Below are 23,495 nucleotides of genomic sequence, written 5' to 3'. Positions count from 1 at the left end.
TGTTGGGAGGGACATGGGTACTTAGCAAGTAAGGGTTATACGGAGGGCAGGCAGGGGCTATGGGAGGCAGAGAAACGGAGGAGCCTACCTCATCTGGTGAAAAAAACAAATGCCAAGGCAGAGAGAAGGGAATGATATGTTTGAAGCTGAGGGAAGAAGCTGGTGTGCAAGCTCAGAGGTGAGAGAGCCCAGAGTGTTTGTGGGGCTGAAAGGACTGGTGGGGCTGGAGCCTGGGATTCTCCCAGGGCTACTGGGGAGGCATAAAGGGTCTGGGGTAGAGGAGGGTCAGAGCCAGATGTGAAAGGGGGAAAATCCCTGTGGAGTGTGGGTGGGTTCGCAGGAATGGCATCAGGGAGGAGGGGTGGCCAGTGGCCAGGAAAGAGGGGACAGGGTGATGGAGGTGGGGAGCAAGGGGGATGGATGAGAGAGATTTAGAAGGTGGAGCTCATAAGACAGCATTTAGCTATCCGTGAGGGGGAGGGGAGTCTGGGGTGTGTCCCTGGATGGAGAGTGAGGCCTCCACATGGACCGAGAACCCTGGGGAGGAGCTGACCAGGGTGGACACACAGCATTGGCAGACCCCTGGAGGGGAGAACGAAGAAGCAGTGGACATTGAGAACTGAGCTGAGGAGGAAAGTGGGGGGTAGGGGACTGCTTTAGAGGATCTTAATTCAGGTGGGTAAGAGAGGGCACTGGGTCCAAGGGAGGAAGGGAGGGATGGGCATGGTGGTGGTCACATGGAGGGAGGTGGTATAACAGGCCTGATGCTGCTGGTCCTGCCAGGGACTTCGGCCAGCCCCTCCCTGGGATGGTGGCACCACAGTCCTGGCGCCACAGTAAGCTATTAGCAGCTAAGCTTTGGGGGAGTCAAAGTTATACATAGATTTTTGACTGCATAGGGGGCCAGCACCCCAATCCCGCATTGTTCAAGGGTCAGCGGTAGCTCCCATCCCATCCCGAGGCCATGGGAGCCACTGGAAGTATAGAGCAGGGACCAAGGGCCTCCTGGGTTGGAAGCAGACGACTCTCTCTCCGAGGCTCAGAAAGCACTAGGCATCACTTGGCCCAAATCCACCTTCCAACCCAGGCAAATTCTGGCAGGTGCCGGCTGCCCCTCCTGGCCCTGCGGTACGGACACATGCCTGGGCCCTGGCAGTTCCTGGCTTGGCAGCCTGTGAGTCTCATCTAAATCCCTCCAACTGCAACCCAAATGTTTTGGTCTTCAGGGGCATGGGAGGGTGAGCAGGAGGCTCTTTATCCCCACTGAGCTACTCTCTTGGGGCAGGAATTGTGGGAAAGGCATGGGGACACAGGAGCCCAGGGTCAGCTGGGCTCCCCGGGGTCCCTCTGGTTCTCAGGAAGGGGCTCTTTCTCGCCCTCCACCTGCTCTGAGTGGCAAGCCCTTGGATGCTCTGGGCACTGCCCTGTCTCTCCAGCTCCCCAGGCCTCCTGAGTGTTCAGGAGTGTGGTTAGTGCTCTTCACTCGTCAGGAGAGTTTTATGTATCAAAACAGAGCCCTGGCCGGTGTTTCTCAGTGATTAGAGCATCGGCCACGCACCGAAGGTTCCTGGGTTCAATTCCGGGTCAAGGGCACACACCTGGGGTTCGGGTTCATGTCCCATCCCCTGGTGGTGTAGGTGAGGGAGGCAGCCAGTTGATGGGTCTCTCTCACATCAACGTTTCTCTCTCTCCCTCCGTCCCTCTCTCCTTTCCACTCTCTTTGAAAAGTAATGCAAAATAACAACCTTGGGTGGGGACTAACAAAACAAAACAACAAGACCCCTATGCCTAATAACCCCGTCACAGAGCCTGAAATCCTGTCATTTGAGCTTCGGTGCTCAGTTACGACAAGATTCCCTGATGAAATGCAAGTGCCCCCGGGAGGGCACACACCTCATGGCAGAACGATTCTAGCACCTCCTCTTCAGCCAGCTATATGCCCTCTTCTCTTGGCCTTTGTTTCTCTATAAAACGGGTCTGTGGGAGTCCCAAGGGGCCGAAGGTCGGACTTGAAGTGGGAGAGAAAGCAGATTTCCCAGGAGCAGAGTCAGGCTGTGGCCGCGCTGGGGGCAGACAGCTCTGGATCTCAGGATGTGGGTCACCTCAGATGTCTCCTAACGCGAAAGGGGCCACGGTGCTGGACCCAAACTGACAGGGACAGATGTCTGGCAGAGCCTCCTGACCCCCAGACCTTTGCCCATTGATGTGATAGGAGAATAACTGGGCTGATTTCCTACCAGCCCAATGTAACGGGGGCTCAGAGCTAGATTTCACGGATTTACAGAAAATAAAGACCTTCCATGTGTTTCACGGAACCAAGTCGGTGAACTATGACCTACACACAGCAACGACATCTACGCTTTGGGAGAGGCCAGTGCGTTCTTTCCTAGGAGAGCGGGGCTCTGATGGTATCATTTCCGGCAGATGCAGGTGACTGAAAGTTTGGGGACAGCCAAACCTTTGAAGCCGTGGCCCCAGCGCTAAACCCAGAAGCCCGTGGTTTCTGGGCCAGTAGAGGGGACCCGGAGGAGAGCTCCCCCCCCCTCCCCCCGTGTGGGTTGCTAAGCGCAAAGCTGCTCACAGAGGTCCTGTGACCCTGTGTTGGGTGGAGGGCTGAGCACCAACCAGGCCGCTTTAACTGGTGCCAGCAGTGGCTCCAGAAACTCCTGGGGGCTAAGGTCAGGGCAGCAGCAACCAGCTCTCCAGTCCTTGGGGCGCCTGCCTCCATCCAGCACCCCTTGAAGTCAGAGGTCATGCTGAGGAAAGAAACTCAGGTATCTGCCAGCAGCCAAGAGCTGACCAACCTCGGCCAATTCGCTGAGCCCTTGCTGTAAGCTAAGACCCCTGTCGATGGACCCTCGGCACCTCTGCACACAAGACCTGTCCATGTCAGGAAACGCCAGGCTCCGGCTCCTTCTGTTTCTGCCCCTCTTCACACCGACACCCGGGAGAACTGAGGTTGCCAATGGCCACGGGAACAGAGAAAGGAACAGCCAACGTTTAGGGTTCCACTATCAGACCCAGAGCCCCTCACCCCCAAATCTTCCTACTTTAGCAGAATTTCAGACATATGGAAAAACAGAAAAATAGCACAGTGAATACCCTCAGACCGTTCACCCAGACTCCCTGTTTGATCACATTTGCTCTCTCTCTCTCCACCCCCTCTTTCTCTTTTAACATATACACATTTTCTGAACTTTGACAAAAAGTTTCAGCCGTGATACCTTTTGTCGTTGTTGCTAATCCTCGCCTGAGGATATTCTTCCATTAATTTTTAGAGAGAGTGGAAGGGAGGGGGAGAAACAGAGAGACAAAAACATCAATGTGAGAGAGACCCATCGATTGGTTGCCTCCTGCCCGGGGCCCAACCAAGGCCAGGGATTGAGCCTACAACCAAGGTACATGCCCTTGACCAGAATCGACCCCGAGACCCTTCAGTCCACCGGCCAAAGCTCTACCCACTGAACCAAACCAGCTAGGGGGGTCCATGATACCTTTTTACCCCTAAATATTTCAGTGGTTTTTCCTAAAAACAAAAATATTCTCTTACATAAACAGTACAAGAATCAAAATCAGGAGATTAACATTGTTTCATTACTGTTATCCAATCAACAACCCTTATTAAGATTTTGCCAATTATCCCCATAATGCCTTTTGTGACCCAAATAAATCGCAAGATCAGGTATTGCATTCAGTTGTCCAGACCCTTTAGTCTCCTTTTCTCTGACCGTCCCTCGGTCGATCTTTGTCTTTCAGGACATGGACACGGTGGGAGAGTACAGGCTGGTCAGGTAGTAGAATGGCCCTCAGCTGGGTTTGCCAGGTGTTTCCTCATGAAGAGGCTCAGGTTATTAACTTGTTGTAGGAATATCACAACAATGGCACGATGTTGATTTGTTTCATTACTGGTGATGTTAGCTTAGCCTTTTGGTTGCGGGTTTTTTTTTTTTTTAATTAAACCATAACATACACACACAAAAGTACAGGCACTCGGTGAACTTTCACAATCTGAACTTTCACACCTGTGCAACAGCACCCAGATCAGCAAAAGTACACCCTCAACCCTGCCACATCCTCATACGTTCCTGCCTCCCAAAAGTAGCCACCTTCCTGACTTCTAATAGTGTTAATTACATTCGTCTGGTTTTGAACTTCAACTAAATGAAGTCATTCATTTCAGAAAACCTCCTGAGTGTCTGGCTTTTTCGCTCATATTCTGTTCGTGAGATTCTCAGAGCTGACTTTTTATAATAAATGCAATACCTCTCATTACAAGCCTTCAATGAAAGTTAAAGAAAATATAATTCATCTGTACACATAATTTCAAAAAATGAATGTAATGCCTTAGTTGTAACATAAAGAACAGTCATTTATAATATGCTAGAAGCCCAATGCATGAAATTCGTGCAAGGGACTCGGCCACTGCCACCACGGTGGCTGCCTCTGCCTCAGCCCTTGCAGCCCCAGCTTCGTCCAGAAGGTCATCCGGAAGGACATCCGGTCTAATTAGCATATTATGCTTTTATTATATAGGATAATAAAATAGCCTTATGTATACAAATAGGTAATTTTAAATTATTCTTAAAACATGTTTTTATTGATTCTAGAGATAGGAAGGGATAGAAAGGGAAACATCGATTGGCTGCCTCCTACACACCCCCTACCTGGGATCAAGCAGGCAACCTGGGCATGAGCCCTGACCAGGAATCAAACCTGTGACTTCTTTGTTCATGGGTCAATGCTCAACCACTGAGCAACACTGGCTGGGCCAAATAAAGTAATACATATGTCAGCATGTACATGCTTGGGCACAAGGACACTAAAGATGTGAGGAGGGCCGAAACCGGTTTGGCTCAGTGGATAGAGCGTCAGCCTGCGGACTGAAAGGTCCCAGGTTCGATTCCGGTCAAGGGCATGTACCTGGGTTGCGGGCACATCCCCAGTGGGAGATGTGCAGGAGGCAGCTGATCGATGTTTCTCTCTCATCGATGTTTCTAACTCTATCTCTCTCCCTTCCTCTCTGTAAAAAATCAATAAAATATATTAAAAAAAAAAAGATGTGAGGAGGTCTTCTGATGTCTGTACCCCATGCACAGAAGCCCTATAACATGACAATTACAAACACATTCAGGCAGAGGAACATGAGTATTGGCTCTGAGGTAGGGCAGTCCTGGCCCAGCGCTCGTGCTGTGACCTGGAGCAAGCATTTTCATCCGTCTAATCCTCCATATCTCATCTGCAAAATAAGGATTAGAATGGTACCCACCTCTAAAGGTCATTCAGTCCATGGACTGTGTTCACTGGTGGGTCACCCCATAGGCACATAGAGAGCATGTTCTTGGGGGCACCAAAGGAAGGTGCTTTCAAGTAATTTGTTATTTAATATTTCATTAAAATAAAAGCATAATGAGAGAAATCAGGGCTGCATTTACCTTCTTTATAGTTACCTGTCCGTTTATTTTTTAAAATATATTTTTATTAATTTCAGAGAGGAAGGGAGAGGAAGAGAGAGATAGAAATATCAATGAGAGAGAATCATTGATCGGCCGCCCCCCACACGTCCCCTGCTGGGGATCGAGCCCACAACCCGGGCACATGCCCCTGACCGGAATCGAACCCGGGACCCTTCAATCCGCAGGCCGAACCTCTATCCACTGAGCCAAACCAGCTAGGGCTACCTGTCAGTTTAATATAATTTTGTATTATTATTATTTTTTTAATATATTTTATTGATTTTTTACAGAGAGGAAGGGAGAGAGATAGAGAGTCAGAAACATTGATGAGAGAGAAACATCGATCAGCCGCCTCCTGCACATCCCCCACTGGGGACGCACCCGCAACCCAGGTACATGCCCTTGACCGGAATCGAACCTGGGACCTTTCAGTCCGCAGGCCGAACCTCTATCCACTGAGCCAAACCAGCTAGGGCTACCTGTCAGTTTAATATAATTTTGTATTATTTTTATATTTACTTACATATGTGAGGGCCCCCTCCCTTTCTTCCACTCTCTCTAAAAGAAAAAAAAAAATCAATGGGAAAATATCCTCAGATGAGGATTAACAAAAAAATGAATAAATAATGTTTTTTTAATTTTAAAAAGTATTAGTCCATCTATTGCCCTCCCACTCGCCCCCACTGACAGTGTCAGTTCCTAGGGTTAAGCACTGTGGAGGGACACACACACACACACACACACACACACACACACACTCCCTCCACCAGCTCTGGGAAGTGAGATGCTCAGGTGCTTCCTGAAGTGTGTTTACGCCCCCTCGTGGCCGTCTGTGAGGCTGTGGTTTGATCTCTGGTCCATCTTAGCCAGCGATCCACCAGCAGCAGGGACCCAGCCTAGCTGTGCCGGAAAAAAACTTTGCCCAGCAGGTTATTTTTTTGAATATTTTTGCTATTGTTTGTGCTCCTGTTTTGTTGGCACAGTAAACTCTTGCTTCCTCTGCTGTCCAGGGCTCCAGCACTGGGCAGAGCAAGCAGCTGGTCAGTGCACTGAGCACCCCTGGGCTACTTGGGAAAGCCCATTCATGGAGGGCGAGACAGTGGACCCATTATTCCCCACAGGGATGGGGGACAGAAGAGGGCGTTCCAGTCAGGAGCAAAGGCTGGCAGGTAGTTACATGGAACTGAAGGTTAGTGTGAAAAACACTGAATTAAATTTGACCCAGTCTCCAGCAGAGCCTGGGGGTGGGGGTGCCCTGATTACAGTGACGGGTCCCAGTTCTTCAGACAGAAATAGCTCCAGAGCCAAGAAAAGGAGGACAGCTCTGTCTCAACACTCCCACGTACTTCCCCCTCCAGACCCCCCCCCCCATTATGTGGCCACTGCTCAGCTGGGGGGAGGGGTCTGCCTCCACAACACGTGGGAATGGCTGCCCCCATTCAGCAGATGGAGAAACAGAGGCTCTTCGTTCCGCTGAGGTCCCTCGCCCAAATCCAGTGCTGGGGTTCTCATGTCTCACTCAAGATCCAGCCTCTGAAACCCCCACCTGACAAGGGTGTCCTGTGCCAGAAGAGGTGGTTGTCTTGAAAACACAGGTGTAAAAAAATGCTCAGGGGCTTGGCACTTTGTAAAGTGAGCCCAAAGCCACAGTGCCACCCTGGTGGTCCTCAGCAAGGAAGAAAAAGCACCCAGTCCATGGATTCTCAGTATTGTGTTCAGGTGGAGGCTGGCTGATTAAAATATATTTGGTTTTCCATGGGTGTAATTTGAAATGCACTAGCCCTGCATTGCCCCCTGGGAGACCAGGCCTAGAAAAGGTGCATACATTGTTACACCCATGGAGATGAAGGCCCTATTTAAATTATAGTCTTTACTTAAAGATGGCTAAACAAAAACATAGGAGGTGAGAGAGTACCCGTCTTCCTTCCCTGGAGGAGTGTACAGGAGCTCTCTCTCTCTCTGGATCTGGAGAAGCCCAAACTGACCCCTCAGGCTATTAGAGGTGGATAAGAAGCTTCTAGTGCAGCGGTTCTCAACCTGTGGGTCGCAATGACCTTTGGCGGTCGAACGACCCTTTCACAGGGGTCGCCTAAGACCATCCTGCATATCAGATATTTACAATACGATTCATAACAGTAGCAACATTACAGTTGTTAACGTAAAAAAAAACCATTGAAACCTGTAAAGAATTTTTGTGAGTTTATTTGAGCCAAACTGTCAACATATGCTGGGAAGCAGAACCTCAACGAATTGAGATAATGCTCCGGAGAACGGCAGGGTTACATTCGTATTTATACATTGCAATCAAAGGAGTAACATAGGTGGGTTACATGAAATTCATTGGTGACAGATTTAAGGAGGTGGGATTAAGGGAAGCGGGGGTGGGGGGGGGTTGTGGGGGGACTTCTAGGATAGGTTAAAAAGTAAAATGATGGACACATACTTAGGTGGGTGCAGGAACAATTAACATGATAAATGAAAGAATCTGCAGCATCTGTCCTGGGCCCAGCACACCTGGCTGTGCCCCAGGGGCTCCAGATACAGGGAAGTCACAAGTTACCCAGACATCCCAAGGACATGTTATTTTAGATGCAAAAAGACAGATAGGCTCAGTTACGGTAAAGGTTGACCTTATCAGTGAAGATATCGGCTTAGGGCGTAACTGCCCACCATAACTGCTTTTAGTGAAAGTTTAATTTCAGACCATCCTTTGTGGTTATTTCAGGTCTCTGAGTCTGCTAGGCTGCCATGCAGGCCTTCCCTGAGCTTGTCAGGTCAGCGTGAGGCCCCTTTCGTCCACACAGTTATGAAGTAACAATGAAAATAATTTTTTAAAATTTTGTTTTACTGCTTAAAGTATTACAAAGAGTATTACACATGTCTCCTTTTCGAAAATAATTTTGATTGGGTCACAACATGAGGGACAGTATTTAAAGGGCCAGAAGGTTGAGAACCACTGCTCTAGTGTTAGGGGCAGAAATAGAATTTTGGATACCAGCTATAGTTAGAAGAAATATTAATCATGCTCTGTTAACCGGGATTGTTTTGTTCTGAGTAAAGAAAGCACATTCTGACCTGGCAGGGAGTTGTACACCCCAGGACCTGGGAGTTGGCTTTGGAATGTGGCCCATTCCCATCCTATTTATCATGGAAAGATCAGCAACCTTGATGCCCAAACAATGGGGTCCTGCCTGCATTGCCTGTAACCTGGGTCATTGTACTCATTCTTATTCCTTTTGCCTACTTCCCCATGTAATCTTTGTCCTACCCAATATAAGCAGCTGGCTTATGGGTGGGGAGGCAGAGCAGGTTTTCGTAGATGGTCTGCTGCTCTCCCATACTGCGGGCATCATTGGAATAAATGTTCACATATGATTCAGCCCTGTCTCTGCTTAAATGGCTCAAAGAGTGACAGGCAGCCCAGACCCATTGGTTGTCCAATTTCTCTAGGACAGTGGCTTGGCTATGAGTCCAGCCCTCTTAGCCACAAGCTTAAAGTTCATGGGGAACCTGAGGGAGTCAGTTCCGATCTACTAGACTTTATTTTGCTCTTCAAAGGCCTCTCACAAAGTGCATAGGCTCTGCCAGATGTGATTAGATTTTGTAGCAAAAAGGAGGTTCATGGTGAGATGTTTGGCATTGCTGCAATAAAGATGGATGAATTCCTTTGTTAACGTATAAAGCATTGAAACCTGTAAAGAATTTTTGTGAGTTTATTTGAGCCACACTGTCGACATATGCCGGGAAGCAGAACCTCAATGAATTGAGATAATGCTCTGGAGAATGGCGGGTTACATCTGTATTTATACATTGCAATCAAAGGAGGGGATGTAGGTGGGTTACATAAAATCCATTGATGATAGACTAGAGAGGCAGGAGAAAGCAAAGCGGGGAAACTCCTGGGATTGGATAAAAAGTAAAATGATGGACACATACTTAGGTAGATGCAGGAACAATTAACATGATAATGAAGGAATTTGTGGTATCTGTCCTGGCGCCCAGCACATTTGGTTGTGCCCCAGGGGCTCCAGAAAAAGGGAAGTTACAAGTTACCCAGACACTTCAAAGGTATGTTATCATAGATGCAAAAAGACAGATAGGCTCAGTTAAGGTAAATGTTGTCAGTGAAGATACCGGCCTAGGAGGTAACTACCCACCATAACTGCTTTTAGTTAAAGTTTAATTTCAGACCATCCTTTGTGGTTACTTTAGGTCTCTGAGTCTGCAAGACTGCTATGCAGGCCTTCCCTGAGTCTGTCAGGTTAACATGTGGCCCCTTTCGTCCACACCTTTTACTGCAAGATTTTTCGCTGCCTTGACTAAGCCATTGTTCAGTGTGAGCCTCTTCCAGTGGTGGGTAGTGGGAATATGCCCTTTTCTCTCAGAACATTTTCTGAAATTGTGTTCCACGGAAAGCATGGGTGAGATGCTCTCTCATGTCTTTCCAGCCTTGGCCCAAGGGTTTAAGATGGGACAGGCAGCCCTGGTCATAAAATCCAAGCCCTTTGATAGATCCTCCCTTCCCCCAACTGGTGGGCGGAGTATGACGAAACCTGCAGCCCAGAAATACCTGAGTGACTAACCATGTACCTTATATGGACTATACATTGAACCACCAATCCACACCTGCCAAATACCCTAAGGCTTAGGCCATCGTCCTATATGGACAATACAGTAAGCCACCAATCAGTGTGCGCCGAGTACACTAAGCCCCTACCCCTTCCCATTCCACCCCTCACCAGGTTTCGGCACCAAAAATGAAAGATCAGACAGGCCAAAAACCAGGACTACAGGCTTTATTAGAGGAGAAGGACCTGCCGGGCTGTCTCGCAAGGGGAGGACAGCAGCACGTGCAGGGGTGGGCACGCCTTTTGAGGGGCGGAATGGGAAGGGGTGGGGGCTTAGTGTACTCGGCGCACACTGATTGGTGGCTTATTGTATGGTCCATATAGGAACAAGGGCTTAGGGTATTTGGCAGGTGTGGATTGGTGGTCCAATGTATAGTCCATATAAGGTACAAGGTTAGTCATTCAGGTATTCCCGGACTGCAGGTTACATCATACTCTGCCCACCAGTTGGGGGAAGGGAGGATCTATCACCCTTCCCTTGGTCCACAAGGCCAGGACCTTTGTCCTTGCTGTTTTTTGTGGGGTTTTTTTTTTGTGTGTACACAGGCTCTCTCCCAGATACTACCAGTGTCACGCTCTAACTTCCTTCAGATCTCTCTCCAAAGATAAGCCTATCTTATCAGGGGGGCCTTCCCTGATCTCCCCTATGGCCCTAGCCAGTTTGGCTCAGTGTATAGAGAGTCAGTTGGAGGGTCCTGGGTTTGATTGTGGTCAAGACCACGTGTCTTGGTTGCAGGCTCTGTCCCCAGCCCTGCGGGAGGCAACCAATAGGGTGTGTCTCTCTCACATCCATGTTTCTCTCTGTCTCTCCCCCTCCCTTTCACTCTCTCTAAAAATGGAAAAAAATATCCTCGGTGAGGAAAACTAAAATAATAAAATAAAATAGCACTCTGGAGGCCCTGCCCTCTTCCCAGCTGCCTCCCCTGCCCCAGGACAGTCCACAGTCCGCTGTGCTGTGCCGTCTTCCTTCTCACTTCTATGTGTAGTGTGTAGGACAGACATTATTAGAGGTTTTCCTGATTGTTAAAACATGCTGCGTGTTAAATTTTTTAAAAATAAAATGGAAATGGAAAGAATGTGAAAGTTCCTACGGAGTTTCACGACCCAGGGAGAAGCATTGTCAACTGCTGGCACGAGTCCTACTAAACTTTGCCTGCAATCATGCTAAACTGCTCATAAAGAGGCAAGCACAAAGAGAAAGGAGGAGGAGGAGAAATGCACAGATAAATAATTGTCGTATCAAAGGGCCCTCTCTTCTTTGTTGCAATCTGGTTTTTCCACCTGATGTTCTACCCTGGCCAGGCCTCTCCTTCTAGGCCTTTTCAATTCCCCCAAGGGCACCCTGTTGGCGCTGGGGGCCGCTGCTCAGGCCAAGGCTCTGGCACTCCACGCCCCAACCCCTGCAGGGTGGTAGACACCCCAGGGTGTCTGCAGGCCCCTCTTGGAGTTGCACCTGGACCTGAAAGGGGCATCCCACCCACTTGGAGTGGGGCCTCTCCAGGGGTGGCTCGGAAAAGCCACTGGGCACTCAGAAGTCCACAGGGCAGCACAGGCCATGCCGTGATAGCCTCCGCTTGCTATCGAGCCTACTATGTGCCCACACTTCTGGGGGCTCCCGGGCTGTCTCCCAAGTTCCTCCTCCCTCCTCTTCCCTGCACCAGACCTATGGAACTGTTCTACTCCTCTCCAAACTTACTTTCAAGATAGAATACGAGTCACTGGCAACCTGGAGTACAAATGACAACTACAAGGCCCACACAACTGCCCTTTCCAAGTGGCTCTAATTATATAAGATATGCCAGATGGAGCAATGTATATGTATGTTGATGGTAGAACATTTTCAATGCTTACCTTTGACTCTTGGTTTAGGATAAATTAAAAGAAGTAGAATTAGTGAATCAAAGATCTGTCCATTGGGTAGCCCCAATTCACTCTCCTACCTGCCAAGATGACAATGCCCACTCGCCAACATTAAATATTACTCATGTCTTGGTTGATTGACAAAAATCAGCATCTCATTTTAATTCACATTTGTTTGGTTTTGAGTAAGGCTGCCCATTTAAAAATTTTTCTCAGAAAAAAATGGCATCTGATCTGCTGCTTTCCCTTTCTCAAGGGAGAAATAATTTCCTTTCCTTAATTTTTTTTTTCTTATAAGAGCTTGACTCAAAGAAGCGTTGGGAGACAAAATGGGGTTCTTGAGTTGGCCAGCATATACCGGGTGATTGACCTGGTTATAGCCTTTAAACAAAAGTTCCAGTACACACAAAATCCCCAAGGTGCATTTTTACTTTGGAAATGGCATGTGTGTGGTAACTTAGAAAAACTCTGTGGTTTCAGATTTAGTGGAGTGAGGTAATTTTTCTCAGGAAAGTGTGGGAGGGGCAGCCATCTGTGTGTCTCTTGTAGTTGGCCCAGAGCCTGACACATTGTAGGTACCCATAAATGCCCACAGATTGAGTAATTAAACTGTGCTGCCTCAGTCCTGAGAGACAACCCTCTGTAACCCCAAATGAACTCTCTATACAAAAAAACATTTTGCACCTGTGGATGAAAAGGGGGGGGGTGCTATAATAAATCATAAATTCCTCATTGGGAAGTCACTGAAAGGCATAACCACTGTAAAGAAAGCACATAATCATGTAATCCTTGCTCTCTCCCACCCTCATGGAATCTTCCTTATGTTCCCTCATTAATTTCAAATGCATAAAAGAAGTTGCAAAACCATTATTCTCTGGAGCATTTCAGATTTTGTTCCCTGGCATATGTCGTCAGTTTTGCATCAAATAAACTCATAAAAATTCTCTACAGATTTGTACATTTTCATGTTGATACACCCACTTATTTATAATCCCTTACAGTTATTTTAAATTTGTTCTTATTGATTTCAGAGAGGAAGGGAGAGGGAGAGAGAGATAGAAACATCAATGATGAGAGAGAACCATTGATTGGCAGCCTCCTGCACACCCCACACTGGGGATCCAGCTCACAACCCGGGCATGTGCCCTGACCTATAATTGAACCATGACCTCCTGGTTCATAGGTTGATGCTCAACCATTGAGCTATGCCAGCCGGGCTCTTACAGTTATTTCTACTTTGAGTCTGAAACAGACCTCTCTTGAGATCTAGGGAGATGTTGGAAATTCTGACTTACTGGTAGTACTTCCAGAAAGGGCTAAGGGTGAGTGGCGGTATAGATATCATACGAGGGGCAAGTCTGATGGCAGGCACATCCTTGGGTCTGGGTCTGGGTGGGCCAGCATGTCTTCCTTATGGAAGACCGAATTTTCAAGCTTCTCAGTGGACTTTTCTGGTTTCAGGGAGGGTTGCATTTGACTTACCAGTTAGTAGAAGGGTTTCTTTCTTCTTTCTTCCTTTCTTTCTTTTTCTTTCTTTCTTTCTTTCTTTCTTTCTTTCTTTCTTTCTTTCTTTCTTTCTTTCTTTCTTTCTTTCTTTCTTTTTTGTTGTTGTTTTGTTAATTCTCACCTGAGGATATTTTCCCATTAATTTTTAGAGAAAGTGGAAGGGAGGGGGAGAAACACACAGAGAGAAACATCGATGTGAGAGAGACACATCCATCGATTGGTTGCCTCCCACAGGGGCCCCCCACCAGGGATGGGGATTGAGCCTGCAACCACCGAGGTATGTCCCCATGACCAGAATCGAACCCGGGCCCCTTTAGTCAGAGGGCCAACGCTCTATCCACTGAGCCAAACCAGCTAGGGCATGTAGAGGCGTTCTATTAAAGTTTATAAGGAAGAAGGTGAAACCTGCAACCACACAATGGAAAGGATGGAAAGAATGACTATCTGATGTCCTGGTCTCAGCTTTTCTCAGCCTAGCAACCACCAACCATTTGTGGGAACTGAAGGTGGTCAGGCCAATGTAATTGTCAGTTCAAGGCCCAGGGGTCAGTGGGGAGTCAATGAAGACTTGGGGACAATAATCTGAGTTCTAGAGGGAGGATGGCTAAAGCCAAGTTAAAATTGGAATTGCGGAGACCAGATGAGAGGCTTGGAATAGGGTGGTAGAGTAGCTGGAGGCAAATGTTTGGATTGGAGAAATAAATATGTAGGAAATAAAATTAACCGTATTAGGATAACTGAGAGGGACAGGGGTGGAGGGAGGAGTGGAGATGACTCCCAGGCTTCTGGCTTGGGTCTTCGGGCAGATGATGGGGCCATTTCTGGGCTAGGGGAGGAGGGAAAGAGCTGGTTTGGCAGGAAGGTGATTTTGGGGCCAGTTGTGTTTGAGGCACAAAGGGGCCTCCCGCGGGGGGTGTCCAGGTGGGCGAGGGGTCTGGACTGGCCCGCACAGAGATGGAGAGAAAGCCGTAGGGTACCCCTAACAACAGTAAGGAATCGGACACGTTCCGGGTTTGGGGTGTGCATAGTCGGGGAGGTCACGTATTGGGGCGCTCAGCCAAACGACTGAATGGACCCAATGACCTGCTCTCAACCCACTTTGGGTCCGAGCCGGGCTGGGCGCGTAGAAAGGAACCGGATCCTCTAGGCCCGCCCCTCTGCCCGCCCCCTCGCCCTCCTCAGCCATTGGGCAATTCCACTGTCCGTTAAGGGTCCGCCTCCTCAGGTGAGCCAATAAGGGCAGGCGAGAGGAAGCTTCCTTCTGGAGTCGCTCCAGCGGCGCTCAGAGGAAGCCGGGGCGGCGGCGGGCGCGGCGCGGTGCGCACGGGCGGCCCGGGCGGGACGGATCCCGCGGCGGAGGCTCAAGCCGGTGAGAGCAGCGCGAAGGTCCGCGGTTGGGAAGGGGACGTGCGCGGGGTCTGGACGCTTCTCACCCCACCGGGCCTCGCGGGCGGCCGTCTGGGCCTCCCAAGCTCGCGGCGTCGTCTCGGGTGATGGGGTGAGAGCGGAGGTGAAGGGAGGCGAGGTCAGACGAGGTGAGGTGAGGGGGCGGGCCGCCGCCTCGGTCATCCCACTCGCGCCACGCGCCACGTGGGCTCGCGCCTAGCCTAGGACCCTTGCTGCGCGCCAGGACACTCTGCTAGCTACTTTTTTTTTTCTTTTTCCCTACTTACCTACTTTTAACCCCAGAGCTGGGCGTCTCTACTCAATCTTTTTCTTTTTTTTAATATATTTTATTGATTTTTTACAGAGAGGAAGGGGGAGAGATAGAGAGTTAGAAACATCGATGAGAGAGAAACATCGATCAGCCGCCTCCTGCACATCTCCTACTGGGGATGTGCCCGCAACCCAGGCACACGCCCTTGACCGGAATCGAACCTGGGACCTTTCAGTCCGCAAGCCGACGCTCTATCCACTGAGCCAAACCGGTTTCGGCTACTCAATCTTATTTTACCTGGGAAGCAGGGGCTCGGCGATGGGGCCGCGCCCGGTTTTGAGGGAGATCTGGGCTGGGTCGACTCTGGAGGCTGCGCTCTTATCTATGAAACCGTGGGTCAGAGACTTGAACTTGGGACCCGTTGGCTTCTTTGAGGGATCGGGGCTGCGGCAGACAGCCTTGCGTGGGGCCTCGCTGCCTGGCTTCTCCGGGGGGGGGGGGGGGGGGGACGGGGCAGGCGCCCTCTGTTCACCCGGACCCTCCGCTCTTGCCCCGAGGTCAGCCAGGTGGGCTGGCGGGAGGAGGACGATCCTCCGTTCTGCGAGCTCTTCGGATACCCCAACAGAGGAACGTGGGGGGCGGGGGGGAAGGCAGGATTCATAAGCGGAATCCGAAAACACGTGGGAAACAAGGTTTCTCCTGGGTCACCCGAGGAAAGAGAAAATAGAGCAGCTTTTGTTGTTGCTGCCCAAGAGAAAAATACCATCAAAGGCTGTTGAAGGTGCTAGGAAACTGCTTTCCTTCGTGCCTTTGCAGAGGCGGATGCGAACCTTTTGGGAATTAGTTGGGCAATATGCATCTGCAGCCTTTGACCTACTAATTCCTCCTCGCCTGAGCAGTAAGTAGGATGAAACCTAAGTGGGTTGATGCATAGGGCAGGACAGTGTGGTGTTTTATAACTAGCAGTGGAAATGACCTTCGGATCTCCAACAATAGGCGACAGTTAAGTAAATTGTGATTGCTTATGGCAAAATGTAGTATTAGGCATCCATGAAACGTAATATGGACAAAATGTTCTTCACAGGAAAACTGGGATTGAAAGTTGAGGTTGCAACTGTATAAAAATGTGTGCAGAATGACTGGAGAATAATACACCTAATGATAAAAGTAGTAACTCCTTTTTTTGGAGCAGGAGGGTCATATTTCATATGTCCTCACAAAACCTTCAGAGACGAGTATTCCCATCCCGCCAATAGGCCACCGGAGCTCAGGCAGTGTGTCCGATGCTAGACAGCTAGTGTGATGCCTAGAGTGCAATGGGACCTTTTAAAAATCCGCATGTAACCACAGCCGGTTTGGCTCAGTGGATAGAGTGTAGGCCTGTGGACTGAAGGGTCCTGAGTTTGATTCCGGTCAGGGGCATGTGCCTCGGTTGCAGGTTCCACAGCCCCAGTCAGCGCACGTGGGGGAGGCAACCAATCGATGTGTCTCTCCACATCGATGTTTCTCTCTTTTTCTCTGCCCCTTTTCCCTCCCTTCCACTGTCTCTAAAAATCAATGGAGCCCTAGCCCAGTGGTCGGCAAACTGCAGCTCGCGAGCCACCTGCGGCTCTTTGGCCCCTTGAGTGTGGCTCTTTCACAAAATACCACGTGCGGGCGCACAAGTACAGTGTGATTGAAATTTCGTGGCCCATGCACAGAAGTCGGTGTTTTGTGGAAGAGCCACACTCAAGGGGCCAAAGAGCCGCAGGTGGCTCGCGAGCCGCAGTTTGCCGACCACTGCCCTAGCCGATTTGGCTCAGTGGATGGAGCGTTGACCTGTGGACTGAAGGATCCATGGTTCAATTCCAGTCAAGGGCACATGCCTGGATTGTGGACTCCATCCCCAGTAGGGGGCGTGCAGGAGGCATCTGATCAATGATTCTCTCTCATCGATGTTTCTATCTCTTCCTCTCCCTTCCTCTCTGAAATCAATAAAAAAATATATTTTTAAAAATCAATGGAAAAATATCCTCGGGTGAGGATTAACCCTCCCAAAAATCCACATTTACCCAATATTTAAAGGCTTGTTGTATTGCCAGGTACAGGGCTGGGCCCTAGAGAGCCACTGGTAAGGCAGCCATAGTTCCTGAATTCATGGAGCTTACAGACTAGTGAGAAAGCAGATATTTAAATAAATGTGTAGTCTGCTGAGAAGAGTGAACATGGGAGCTAGGCACTGGGCTCTAGCAAGGGGAAGGATTTGGGAAGGAGAGGAAATGGGGATCCCTGGGTCAGCTGCGAGGAATGAGTGAGCTCTGTGGGGAAGCCCACGGTGTCTCTGTAGGAGTGGAGAGTGTATACAAACCCTGTTTTTCACATTTTTCTGGGATGTGTTTATGTGTTATAATGGGAGGTAGAGAGACCTGCTTAGGCATTTTGAGTTTAGTGAACTCTTTTAAATAGTTTATCTTAAATCACTTTTGCTCAGGATAGTAGCAAATTAAGTGTTTTCAGAAGTCATTATTGAGAAATTAAATTTGAAACTTTAAAACTCTTTAATTTTCAGGTTTAAAAAAAATACACCCTTTTGCTGAAGGAACACATTTGCTGGTATAGTTTCAGAATGTCAAGTCCTGTGTCCTACTGGATCTTAAATTCTGCAAGGAACAGCATTGCCACATTACAAGGGGGCAGGCATTTATATTCAAGGTGTGTCTCAAGTAGGAATAACTCAAAAAGGACGCTCTTTTCCTGGGCATCAAACACCCTAAGGAACAATGCCCCGTGCGGTGACTTTGCTCTGCCGAAAGCCTACAGACACACATGGACAGAGGAAGACGATCTCCACCTGCAGCTCAGCCCTGAGCAAGTAAATGAAGTGTTGCGAGCTGGTGAGTCGGCCCACAAGATTCTTGACCCCGTCAGCGGAGCCCCAAGTTCAGTGTTGCGGTTTGAGAGCAACCAGCTGGCTGCCAATTCCCCAGTGGAGGACCGGCGAGGTGTGGCCTCCTGCCTGCAGACCAATGGGCTGATGTTTGGTGTCTTTGATGGACATGGTGGCCATGCATGTGCTCAAGCAGTAAGTGAGAGGCTCTTCTACTACGTGGCAGTGTCACTGATGTCTCAGCAGACCTTGGAGCAGATGGAGGAAGCGATGGAAAGCATGAAGCCCATGCTGCCCATCCTGCAGTGGCTCAAGCACCCAGGGGACAGTATCTACAAGGATGTCACATCAGTGCACCTTGATCACCTCCGGGTCTACTGGCAGGAGCTGCTTGACCTGCACATGGAAATGGGACTGAACATTAAGGAAGCATTAATGTACTCCTTCCAGAGACTCGATTCTGACATCTCGCTGGAAATCCAGGCCCCTTTGGAAGACGAGATGACAAGGAACCTTTCCCTCCAGGTTGCTTTCTCTGGGGCAACAGCTTGCGTGGCCCATGTTGATGGGGTTCACTTGCATGTGGCAAATGCTGGTGACTGCCGGGCCATCCTTGGTGTCCAGGAGGACAATGGCATGTGGTCTTGTCTGCCCCTTACCTGCGACCACAATGCCTGGAACCAGGCTGAGCTGTCACGGCTGAAGAGGGAGCATCCGGAGTCAGAAGACAGGACAATCATCATGGACGACAGGCTGCTGGGCATCCTCATGCCCTGCAGGGCATTCGGAGATGTCCAGCTGAAGTGGAGTAAAGAGCTTCAGCGCAGTGTCCTGGAGAGAGGCTTTGACACTGAGGCCCTCAACATTTACCAGTTCACCCCCCAACACTACTACACTCCACCCTACCTGACTGCTGAGCCTGAGATCACATACCACAGGCTGAGGCCCCAGGATAAGTTCCTTGTGCTGGCGTCAGACGGCCTATGGGACGTACTGGACAATGAGGATGTGGTGAGGCTGGTGGTGGAGCACCTAAGTGAAGCAGGTCGGCACAAGCCAGACCTGGCCCAGAGACCAGCCAACCTGGGACTCATGCAAAGCCTGCTGCTGCAGAGGAAAGCCCAGGGGCTTCATGTTGCCGACCAAAATGCAGCCACCCGTCTGATCAGACATGCCATAGGGAGCAATGAGTATGGGGAGATGGATCCAGAACGGCTGACCGCAATGCTGACGTTGCCAGAGGACTTGGCGAGAATGTACAGGGATGATATCACTGTCACTGTGGTATATTTTAACTCAGACTCAATTGATGCATATGATAAGAGAGGTTAAGAATTTCTCATCCTATTGCCAAGGTTCATTTAAATGTCCTAAGATATTTTCTCTTATTCTTAAACTGGCCATTCAAACCTGTTAAAAGGGTAGTCAGGTGTAGCTTGCTTAATAATAGACTAATGTGAAAAGAAAAAAGAAAACAAGCAGCCCAAGTTTAAAAACAATAGCGGTGATTTCATGCCCCTGGGTGTTTGGTCACCTCTTCTAAGCAAAGAGGGCAGAGCATAGAGACATAAATTTGCTTGGGCTCATGTAGCCCAGGTCCTTTTATAAAGAAACTTGTTAAACTGTGTCAGCTTGACCCTCCAAATGGTAAATATTTTTTTAAATATGCTTATTTATTTTAGAGAGAGGGAAAGGGAGAAAGATAGAAACATCGAATGAGAAAGAAACATCAGTTGGCTGCCTCCAGCACACCCCAAGCCTGCAACCCAGGCCTGTGCCCTGACCAGCAATCGAACCCAGGACCTCTTGGTTCATGGGTCGATGCTCAGCCATTGAACCACCCTGGCTGGGCTCTAAGTGGTAAATTTAATCACAATTCTAAACATGAAGAACTTCAGGATCTTCTGAGGTTTTGCTGCAAAACTGCAAACTTGATCATTTTCCTCAATTCATAATCGTGAACTTCTAGACTATGAAGGGAGGTTTAGTTTGTTTGATTGTTTTAATTACTAAGACCTAGGTTTACAAAGGATATTACAGAACACTTTTCTATGCAATATTCTAACCTTTCTCATGATTATACTTGTGAAAACACTTTGCAGTGCTGCATTCTAGTCCTATTTTAGCTTATTTTAAAACTGAGTCCTCAAACTTGCCAACAGGCCTGCTGTCAGCATGCTTGGAATGACCTGTCTTGGTTTCCAGCTGTGGGTGAGAGGGGCTAGGCCTCTGGACCAGCGGAATTTACTTGTATGGCTTTGGTCCCTTCCACTGGGTCCTATCCCCTGAACTTTTGAGCCATACGAGGAGGTAACTAAGCCTTAACTCCTGGCTTCCTGCATTAATATTGTCTCCAGGGTTTAAGCTTCTGGGGGTTTAGTCATAGCAGTTAGCCATTCTGGTTATACCTCTCAAACATTCTTCTGTTAATTCCTGTCTTTTCTATGCTAAGCTCCCTCATCCTGCTGCTTCTAATTGCAAAGAATGCTTCCATTTCACATGGTTGCAGGGAAGGAGAAAATGTGCTCTCCTTGTGTCAGCGGATTAGGCAGGACTGGTTTATTGCAGTGGATTATAGACTTAAGATTTAGCCTGAATCTGGAGAGGTGAAACAGGAAGGACCTGAGAGTAGTCACTAACCACGGCTCCCCATGTGCATCCTGAGGCAGTGGAGAGGCGGGCAGAGGGAGATTTGTCAGATGGGACACTTGCCCCTAGAATGTGGGATAAATCACATTGCTTCTCCTCAGGAACTGGACCATATATAGAATAGGAGAGGGGGCAAAAATAAATGTAACCTGTAATGGCTTCTGTGGGCTGCACAGACTTGTGTCAGTTGGAAAAATGAAACCATGTGGATCCTTTTTTGGGAGATGAGTTTCATGTGATGAATTATGGTGGCATTTAAAAAACAGGAAATGTGTCCCTAAATGGAAACACAAATAAAATCCCACAAAACTGACATTTTTATCTTCCTGTACTATATTAGTTGATCCCTCTCCTCATCTCACCCCCTGGTGCCATGCACTGAAAGAAAAGCACATAACTAGGATTGCCTTCCTCATGTTTGTCCATGTCCAGAGACATTCATTCCCGTGTTGGTGTACTTCTGGCTTGGGATGTTTCCCTGTAGGTTTTCAGTGCAACTGGTTAGCAATAGGACTTCATTTTAAGAAGTTCTCTTTGAGTGCTTGAGCCTTGGTTCTTTTATTCTGAAGCCGTTAGTATTCCTTCTAATCTGGATCTTAACTCAGAAGTAAACGTGAATCACTGCCATTCTGCTCACCTGAAGGGTTGTTGCTAGAGCCGAAGGCTGCTTGTCTGACAACCTTTGCTCTTCGCGCCCACTAAACCCTGGTGCACCCTTGGAGCATTTACTTGCATTACAGAGCATGAATCCTGTTTCGGAGCCAGCATGGTCATAAATGTATCCGATTCCGAAACTTGTGGGGCAGCCAAGAGAATACAGACATCCCAGCTGTTTCTCCAAGCATGTTTTTTTCTCTGCCTAATAGATTTCCTGCTTTCTAATTCGTATATTGAGAGAAGAAAGGCCAGTGTATTGTCTGCCTTTTCCACTGTGAACTCTTATTAGCTCTTTTTTTTTTTTTAAGGTAAAGACTGACTTTTATTTTTTAAGATATTTTTATTGATTTTAGAGAGGAAGGGAGAGGGAGAGAGGAAACATCAGTGATGAGATAGAATCATTAATTGGCAGCCTTCTGCACTCCCCACACTGGGGATCGAACCAGCAACCTGGGCCAGGGCCCTGACCAGGAATCGACCCATGACCTCCTGGTTCATAGGTCTCAACACTGTGCCATGCCGGCTCGGCTCTTGTCACCTCTTTCCCTGAATGCTCCAAGGGGTGCCTCCTGGTTTAACCTCAGGGTGTGTCTCCCTGCCCACAGTTCTGCTGTCATTGACCTTCCTGAAGCACATGGGCTACTGCTTGACATGGGGGTTGAGAAGGGGTTGGTGGTACTTGTCAGGTCTTCCAAAGTATTTATCATTCCTTTTATAAAGATTTCAATTTTGAGACTTCTAAAATGAATTAAAAAGTAAGATCGAACATTTAGTATTTTGGTTGTGACTTTGGAATAAAGTATGCTTTGGTGCTTTAAATTATATACTTATTAATTTTTTAGGTAAGAAACTGGTAATAAGTGGCCTAATTAGATATTTTACATGTAGATAAAATACATCTCTACTGATTCTGGGGATTGGTCAAAATGGATAGGGAAGATGGTATTAGTTCAAATTAGTATGCTAGGTCAAGATACCTAGATTCAGTTTTCTGAGCTGTTAATTGTAACATTAAAGCTAATTTATTATAATGAAAATGTAAACTTTGAGGTATGTGAACATATAGACTTTTCACCCAGAAGTATGATCGGGCTAAAAGATCCCTAATATGGGGCACACTGGGTCAAGTTTGAGTTAGACACAATTGATTTGGCTGGCACCTTTTACACATAGGTGAAATATAAACAGTTCACACGAGTTAAAGAAGAGAATAAGGTATGGAACAAGAAAATGTGTCCTGCATGAATCTGGCTGACTTGACTCTTAACCCATAAGCCCTTGATGACAATTTGGGGGAGCCTTAACTTCCCAGGTTACAACAGAATGCCCTGGAACTGAGCCATTCTAGTTTCATCTTTAAAGTGGTTTATTTGTCCCAGAATGTGACTCTTTCCCATGACAGAAGAAGCCCCAGTGCAGCTGTGGAGCTGGGGTATAAAGGCTGGTGGCACTGCTTGTCCTGCTGCCGTGCGCATCACTGAGTGGAAAGCACGTTTGGACTGTGGGACCATCTGAACAAGCTGAGGCTCTGTTGTTTGCGCCTCGAGCACCGAACGTTTAACCTGCCTCCTGGGAAATATTTCTTAAGCATTTGGAAAAATTATTAACCAAGTTCTTTAATATCTAGTGACACTTGTATTTAAGCCATATACCAATGTTTGTATTTTCTAACCATTCGAGATATTTCAACTTGTAAATAAAAAAGGCAAAATGAAATTCCGTTTCCTTTGGTTTGAATATTAATTTTTTTTAGGTCCTGACGGCATTAGATGAGGCCAGCCTTTGTTTCTGGCCATGGAAGATTTTAGTCTGTTCAAGAATCCACTAGGGGGTGGGGAGGAGGAAACTACCCAAAAGAGAAGTGTTCTCTGCAAACTTGTTGGCTGCTGACCACACAGGAAGTCCTCATTTAGTATTAACCATGTAGGAACTTGAAAAGAAGGAAAAGTGAAGGCTTTTGTTGTGAGCGTCTCCATACACTCAGTGCCAAGGCCTGTCTGCTGGCATTTCATATTATTTAACTCAGCTTGTTAAATCTTAAATGTATGTTTATCTTAAATGCAGAGCCAGCTTTGGGGGAAAGTCTAGGCACGTACCTAGATAGAGTTAAGCACCCACTCCATCTCATCCTCACTATAGGGATACAGCTCATCAGGACAGCTCCAATGGGTACTTCTTAAATTGCAAATACATTAATATTAGTTATCAATGGTATGAAC

General features: G+C 48.1%; 1 protein-coding gene across 1 annotated transcript; it reads left to right on the top strand.

Annotated features, from left to right (window-relative positions):
- Positions 1-14,728: 14,728 nt before the first annotated feature.
- On the top strand, positions 14,729-22,095 carry PDP2 (pyruvate dehydrogenase phosphatase catalytic subunit 2). The gene is made up of 2 exons (XM_059667837.1): positions 14,729-14,816; positions 17,653-22,095. The coding sequence occupies exon 2, from the start codon at positions 17,710-17,712 to the stop codon at positions 19,300-19,302; it is 1,593 nt and encodes a 530-aa protein (XP_059523820.1). The 5' UTR covers positions 14,729-14,816; positions 17,653-17,709; the 3' UTR covers positions 19,303-22,095.
- The last annotated feature ends 1,400 nt before the right edge of the window (positions 22,096-23,495 follow it).

This window comes from Myotis daubentonii, chromosome 15 (assembly GCF_963259705.1).
Source record: "Myotis daubentonii chromosome 15, mMyoDau2.1, whole genome shotgun sequence".
Classification (NCBI taxonomy): domain Eukaryota; kingdom Metazoa; phylum Chordata; class Mammalia; order Chiroptera; family Vespertilionidae; genus Myotis; species Myotis daubentonii.
The sequence above is the reverse complement of the archived record's forward strand: the minus strand, read 5'-3'. Positions and strand labels throughout refer to the sequence as shown.